Genomic DNA, 8,085 nt, shown 5'->3' with positions numbered 1-8,085 from the left:
GACCCGGAGAAAAATCCATGCAACCACAGGGAGAGAGACATGTACACTCAAAATAGACACGTTTCAGTGGTCAGGATCCAACCCACGACCTCCTGTATACCAGGTGAGGTAGTTAACATCTCACAACCGTGGCGCCCAATTGGGATTGCGCACAGCAAACACAGCAGCGCCTTCCTTCGTGATAGCCATGAGATGTGAAAACAGCGCAAATACCAAAAGTACATTTTTTATTTTGTGTACACCTGCGGGTGTAAGCTGGACACCTGTGCATCTGTGTAAGTGCGTCTCTGTGTGTGCACGTCTGCATGCATGTGTTCATGTCGGGGCGAGAGAGGAGATGGGCTGACGTGGTACAGGAGGATGTAAAATTGATTCGACTTGCCAACAACTGCTGCCAGCGGTGTCAAGATCGGCCTCTGTGGAGGAGGCTCGTGAAGGCCGCTACTGGGCAGTTGGAGGAAGTCGCCCTCCAACAACAGCGGAGGGCAGAGAAGTGATGCTCACAACAACGAGCAAAGCACCGGGTGGATAAAACGCCGCAAGATGGCACAGTGTTGAGCACAGCTGGTGCATCTGCCAGTCATCTCAGTCAGTCAATCCATGGCACCTGGGTCTGTGCCCATGATCCCACAAGCGAGCCTTCGACACTTCACGTGGCCTCAAAGTGGACCTAACCTAGCACAGGTGCCGTGGTGACGTTACTGTCACTTAGTGGCGAATCGAGGTTGTTTTCTTCTATGTGCGTGTGTACATCTGCGTGCGTGTCTAGCAGCGATGTGTAAAACATCACCACTTGGGAGACAAAGGCGGCCGGGCAGAGTCGGCCCTTCACGGTTTCTGCTCGCTAACAGCACTTGCCCCAAAAGTCTGTTAAGGCGATACGGGGGGGGGGGGGGGAGATTTGTGTCTGTGCGTGTGTGCTCTCGCGTCTCACCTGCGGATTTGGGGGTGAACTTGTCGCGGTGAGCGGCACACACGGCAAGGAGCCGGTAGCCAAGGTCCAGGTCAAAGCCCTGCTGAGCGGCCACACGGCTCACAACCTACGCAGCAACAACAGCCAGAGACAGCCATCAACAACAGCCAGAGACAGCCATCAACAACAGCCAGAGACAGCCATCAACAACAGCCAGAGACAGCCATCAACAACAGCCAGAGACAGCCATCAACAACAGCCAGAGACAGCCATCAACAACAGCCAGAGACAGCCATCAACGACGGTGCAGACGACGCCACCACCACCGCAACCGCAGTCAACAACGACCACGGCCTACACACGTTGGACAGTCACCCCAAACAACATCACAGCCACCACCGGCAACGTTGACAAAACTTCCGTTTACACCACAACCACTGATACCATCACCACCACTGATACCACAACCACCATCAACCAACAATATTTACACAACCACCAACAATGACACCACTTCCACCAAACCACCACAAACACCAATTTTTATAAAAGTCAAAGTGATATCTTGGTCCAATGAGCATTGAGGCACTGATGCTGTTATCTTGTTTAGAGTGCTGTGGGGGTGGGTGGGGGGGGTGAGATTATCCATAAGGTCACTGCTGTTGACCTCCCCACAGAGTGGTACTTATTTTATCGACACCACAGCAATGATGGGCTGGGGTCAACCAGGAACTCAATTTACAACGTTTCCATCGCCAGCCGCCAGCTCTACAGCTTGGCCACAGAGCCATCAATTAAACAACCACCAACACCACCAATTACACGATGACCACCACCAAAACCACCAATTACACAATGACCACCAACAACAGCACCACCATCATCACCGCCGAGTACATCATGAGCAGCAATTACACCACCAACAATAATGACACTGTCAATTTTAGCACCGCCACCGCCACCGCCACCGCCATCCAAAAAATAGAAAAGTCAGCACCACCACCGATTAATCCACAAACAGTAACACGATCGCTTACTCGCAATAACGATCACACACAGCCAATGTCACCATCACTCACAACAGCGACCTCCACGCCTACCAACCCCGCCACCAGTTCAGACCACACCATCACAAAATGTACTCAAATGCGAGCCGAGTTAACCTAATAGAATCCCAGAGCGGGTAGATGTATGAACCACGCACACGAAAAAATGCCAGACGTACATACACACATTCAGCCATCCACACACAGCACCACGCCCACATACATACATACAAAGATGCCCCTTATGACGGTGTTGACACACCGCACCAGGTACTCATTTGAGGCACAGTCGACCCAGGGGAGGCCCACGACCGGTCATAGATAATCGTCACTGATATTGGCCGCGAGTGGGAATTGAACTGAGCGCGCTAACTGTTGCGCCACCGCTCGCCACAACAAAGGTTGCCCCGTGGTTATAGCCTCAACGGACTTTTTGGGGCAATTTGCTCGTGAGACTCATTCTCACTCGCACAAAGACAAAGATCCCCCGTGTAGCCTGAACAGACTGTTGGGACAAGTGCCGTTAGTGAGCAGCTATGAAGGCCGGCACGGCACACAAAGGGGTGGGTGGTCAGCACCACGCCTGGCCGCATTTGTCTCCCCAGTGGCGATGTTTACACATCGCACCAGGTATTTATTTGAGGCTGAATCGACCTAGGGGAGACCCAAGACCGGTTCAGATCATCTTCACTGCTGTTAGCCGCGAACGGGAATCGAACTCGGGCCGCCAGGTTCGTAGCGCAGCGCGCTAACCACTACACTACCACTCCCCCTTACATACGTGCACATCATCTCTCATCCACACACATACACACAGGCACCCACACATCTACATAAGAAATACACACACATGCATCCCAACACAAATACAAACACAGCCACACACAGCCATTAAGTCACCCAGACACATACATACAAACACACAGATATAAACACAAACACACGCATGCACACACACACACTCCCATACACAATACAAAGACCCCGCATAGCCTTCACAGACTTTTGGGGCAAGTGCTGTTAGGGAGCACTTGTGAAGGCCGGCACGGCACACGTGGTGCCCAGCACCACGCCTACACGTACAGGCACACACAGACCCACACAGACACATGCACACACAAATATAAACACAAACACACACAAAGACTCACACACAAAAAAAACACACGTCCACGCACGTACACACACACACGCGTGCGTGGCTCCTCTGGGAGGCCACCGTCTCCCTGCTCCTAATCACATCCAGAGTTGAGCCAGCAGCAGCAGCACCACCGCTGCACTCAGAATTTAAAACACGTGTCCATGTTTGAGGTTCACATCGCAGCCCCTACCCCCTCCTTCCCCCGGCAGGTCGAGTTACGCCAACGCCACCACCAGCACCACCACCAGCACCACCACCAGCGCCAACGCCACCACCAACACCACCAGCGCCACCACCAGCGCCACCATAGCCAACACCACCAGCATCGCCACCACAACTATCATCACCAGTACCACCACAACCATCACTTCCACCACTACGACCATCAACAGAACCACCACGACCATCGCTATCACCACCAGCGCCACCACTAGCGCAACCACCACCAGCGCAACCACCACCAGCGCAACCAAAACCAGTACCACCACCACAACTAGCAATGACAAAGACAAATATCCCCCGTCTAACCTTAGAATTTTGGGGAAAGTGCTGCTAGGGAGAACTTGTGAAGGCCGGCATGCTACACGAGGGGGCGTGTGGTCAGGCACCACGCCCGGCCACCTTTGTCTCCCCCAGTTCCGATGTTTACACACTACACCAGGTACTCATTTAAGCCTGAGTCGACCTAAGGGAGGCCCAGGACCGGCTCGGATATTCGTCACCGACGTTGGCGATAAGCGGGAATCGAACTCGGATCACCGAGTTCGTGGAGCAGTGCTGTAGCCACTGCACCACCACTCCCCATACTCACACAGATGCATACACATCCACACGTGCAATGTGTGCATTTGTCTGTGTTCAAGTCTGTGTCTGTGCAAGTAAGTGGGTGTGGGTCTTTTGTTGTGTGTGCGTGCAAGTCCGTGCATGTGGGTGTATGTGTGCGTCTGTGGAAAAGATGTCTGCACGTGCACGTCTCTGCACGCGCACGTGTCTGCGTGTCTTAGAGCGAGTGAGTATGCGTGCCTCTGTGAGCGAGTGTGCGCGAACAGTAGTGTGCATGCGTGCATCTGTGTGTATGTGTGTGCCTGTGCGAGTGGGACTGTGCTTGCTCGTGCAAGCTGGCGTGTGTGTGTGTCTGTGCAAAGTGTGTGCATCTGTGACTGTGCCTGCATGAGCTGGTATGTGCGTGCAAGCGCTTGCGTGCCCGTGCGAGCGGTGTGTCTGCGTGCATGCCCGTGCGAGTGGTGAGAGTGTGAGAGTGTGAGCGGTGTGTCTGTGTGCGTACTCGTGTGAGCGGTGTGAGTGTGAGAGTGTGAGCGGTGTGTCTGTGTGCGTACTCGTGTGTGCGTACTCGTGTGAGCGTGAGAGTGTGAGCAGTGTGTCTGTGCATGCACGTGCGAGTGGTGTGAGTGCGAGTGGTGTGAATGTGAGTGGTGTGTCTGTGTGTATACTTGTGAGAGCGGTGTGAGTGTGAGAGTGTGAGCGGTGTGTCTGTGTGCGTACTCGTGTGAGCGGTGTGAGCGTGAGAGTGCGAGCGGTGTGTCTGTGTGCGTACTCGTGTGAGCGGTGCGAGTGTGAGAGTGTGGGCGGTGTGTCTGTGTGCGTGCCCGTGCGAGCTGTGAGTGTGTGCGCGCACCGTGAGGCAGGCGATGAGGCTCTGTTCGAAGGGGCGCTGGAAGGCGCGGGGATCCCCACACCAGTCGAGCAGCTCCCGCGCGGCCGTCTGGAAACTCCCGGGACTCTGCAGGTGCTGCTCACAGGCAAAGACAGAGACAAGGGCCCCCCGTGCAGCCGTTAACAGACTGCTGGAGCGAGTGCCGTTTAACGAGCGCCTACGATGGGGCGGGTGGCCGGCATCTTGCCCGGGCCGCCTTTGTCTCTCCAGTGCCCATGTTCTTGCATCAACCCAGAGACGGCCTAGGACCGGGTCAGTTATCTGTCATCGATGTTGGGTGCGTAGGGGACATTGCGCTAACCACGGACACACGCGCACACACGGACACGCACGCGCACACGAGACACAAAGACACAGACACACAGAGACCTATCTCAACATTGCTCCAACACACATAAACACAGTGCTCTTCACTCACTCAAACAACTCCGAAACCCCCCTGTCTTGCTCCCTTCGCTGCTCTGCAGAGAAGAGAGCCGACCCCCTCGTAGTCGTGACCGAGTGTCAATGGGGGTACTTCTCGTCGACCTGGTCCCAATCCAGATGTGTAAAATTCCAGATTCCTCTCAATCGCCGCTGTCAAACACCTCGGCGCTCGCTCTCCCGCTCGCCTCCTGCGGTTGCAAATCGTCGTCGTCGTCGTCGTCATCGTCGTCGTATCTCTCAAGGCCACGCGAAGTCGTCGTCTTGCCTCCAGCTGCGTCGTCTAAAGCGGTGGCGGTGGCGGCGCTAACGATGACAGCGATGAGGTTTTCTCTCGTTGTAATCTCGCGTTGTAATCTCCCGTCTTGATCTCGTCAGAGATTCATGCCACCCTGGCGTGTCGCTCACGGATGACGGTAAACGTCGCCTCCGTTTCCCCAGATGAACGGGAACCGGTCGGCAGCAGACGCGTGAATGGTTCACCCACGTGGCGGCAACTCCATGAGCTGGCACGTCACGATTCATGGTCACCAATCAATTAAAGATTTTTCAAATCTCCCTATCGCCTCTCGTTCCTGTCGTGTCTCGTTCCTATCGCGTCTCGTTCCTATAATTTTCCGTTCGTACAGCCTTGTTCGCGCCATAAGCACTCCGTATAACGTTTGCGTACGATTTGTACGAATCGCAAAATAATCAATTCTCACGAGCACCGTTCGCGGCGCATGTCGCGGGCCGAGACCTCCAGTCAACGGCTCGGCGCGTCTCCGCACGTGACGGTTCACCCGCTCGCGAACCCATGAATCAAGTCCGTGAGCTCTCGAGCAAACAGCGAAACGGCCGGGGCGATTCAACTCAAGTGATCGGTGCTCACTCACTCATTCACTCACTCTCACACTCGCGTGCACACACGCACACACACACACACTCTGTACATGACCGCATTGTAAACAGGGACGAGGTGTTGACTTAGCGGCTTAGGCAGGAGGAGGAGGAGGAGGGGCGGCAGTGGCCGTGACTCTGGAGTTATTGTGTTGTCAAGAAAAGCCCGAAGACACTCGCCAACAACTCTCCCCCTCCTCATCATCACCACAGGAGCATGTAGGTATGTTGAACTTGTTTGGCACCGTACGTAGTCAACCATGCTAATCGGAGGTGCATGCTGGTCATCCAGTGATCTAGAGGCAAGGGTTGGCAGATCATATGCAGATTTCTTACATTTTCAGCCGCAGGACCCTCCTGCAAAGGAGGCTTGAGACGCGGTGAAGCTTTCCTGGATAAACGAACCAAATTGTCCTCATTTATTGACCTCTGCAGCTCAACGCCACGTGGATGTGACCCTTTGGGGTTCCCAGAGAGAGGGGAAGTCTCTTCTACAAAGCTGTCACCGTTTAATGCCTCGTAGGCGGGGACAATTTTACCCATCATCCCTCTGGAGGAGTTTCCACAACGAGCAGCACCACTGTGGGCCGCCTACATCAGTTGTCCTGTCGTGTCCGACCTGGCCCTGTCATGGCAATGTGTCATTTCCCCCAACGGACCGGCTCGGGCCTGTCAATCGAACGAATCTGAGGCGAGCGCCACCGCCCCAGATCCAATCCCCCCCCCCCCCACCTTGTTCGTTATTTGTTTGAGTAACCGCAGTGTTTTCTTCTCTTAAGTTTTGTTCAAATTGGATCCGTCTCCCCGGCTGTGTGCGAGCTGGTTCGCTCCGTCCGGTGGCGCGCGGCTCGTGGCAACCCGCTGGGCACTGTTTGTTGTTCGTCTCCGCCGGTGGCGGTGTCTCTATAATCGGCGTCTCTCTCTCCGTCCTCCTTGAAATTGGCGGCGGCAGCAGCAGCAGCGTCTCTCCACTCGCAGCAGCAGCAGCAGCAGCAGCGGCGATTCGCCGGTGAGAGGGGGCGGAATGTAAATCACCGCTGAGTTGCGCCGCCGCTATGCGAACAAGGAGGGCGCCGGCGGTGGCAGTAGGCGCCGCCACGGTGGCTAGGAGATGTTATCTCCCTCGCCTGGTATGCAGGAGGTCGTGGGTTCGATCCCGACCCTGACGCCCGCTGTGTATTTCGAGTTTGCCGTCTCTCTCTCTCTCTCCCTCCCCCTGTGGTCGCGTGGGTTTTCCTCCGGACCATCGGCTGTTTTTCCTCCACATTTAGAATCGACGTCAAGCACGCGTCGAGAGTATTTGGCTGCTGCAATACATTTCCACGTGATAAGCCACTTCGTTGGGCCATCATTTGTGGCCAGTTCGCTTCTGAAAAATAACTATATTTTATCTCAGTGAACCTCATCTGGTAAGAGAAAAAAAATGTTTGATAGTTTAGTTTAGGATGGCTGTCAACATGGCTGATGGTCTAGCTAGACCGCTGTGAAACTATCCAGGCTGGCTTGGCTGTCTGGCTGTGTGTGTGTTTGCGCGAGCGAGCGCGTGTGTGCTAGCGTGCGTGCGTGCGAGGTTAGCTGGCTATCTGTTAAACAGCCTATTCTGCCTTGTCTGGCTTGCTGGATTATGAGCATAGCTGGGATGGTTCATCAGGACAGATGTCTGCGAATAGAGTGGGATATTGGGATAGCTCCCTGTCTGCAGGAATACCTAAGTTGGCTGTTGAGATAGCTACGCACATAGTCATTGGTTGTAAGGGTAACTTCATGTGAAGGTAGCCATATGTGTAGATGTGTCTATAAAGATACTATCGGTGTGGATAGCTGGCAGTCAGGAAAGATGTATGTGAAGAGAGCTATCGGTGTAGGTAGCAGCAGGCTGTCTGTGTGGGGAGCTGTCTGTGTGGGGAGCTGTCTGTGTGGGTAGCTGGCTGAATGTTGGGATGGGTAGCTGTCTGAATATCTGACCCTGTGGGTAGCTGTCCGTTTGTGGGGAAAGATGGCTGAGTGG

The 8,085-nt window shown here is 54.6% G+C and overlaps 1 protein-coding gene across 1 annotated transcript in view; it reads right to left on the bottom strand.

Moving 5' to 3' along the window:
* Positions 1-882: 882 nt before the first annotated feature.
* The window catches only part of LOC144954919 (zinc finger MIZ domain-containing protein 1-like), a gene marked incomplete at its 3' end in the record, with an annotated part of 28,432 nt that continues 21,229 nt past the window's right edge, over positions 883-8,085 (bottom strand). The window contains exons 4-5 of the mRNA XM_078885296.1: positions 4,737-4,850; positions 883-1,040 (exon numbers count right to left, since the gene is read on the bottom strand). Coding sequence (XP_078741422.1) covers positions 883-1,040; positions 4,737-4,850 — 272 coding nt within the window. The remainder of the gene's footprint in view (positions 1,041-4,736; positions 4,851-8,085) is intronic.

Source organism: Lampetra fluviatilis, unplaced genomic scaffold (genome assembly GCF_964198595.1).
Source record: "Lampetra fluviatilis unplaced genomic scaffold, kcLamFluv1.1 SCAFFOLD_1067, whole genome shotgun sequence".
NCBI classification, from domain to species: Eukaryota; Metazoa; Chordata; class Hyperoartia; order Petromyzontiformes; family Petromyzontidae; genus Lampetra; species Lampetra fluviatilis.
The sequence above is the reverse complement of the archived record's forward strand: the minus strand, read 5'-3'. Positions and strand labels throughout refer to the sequence as shown.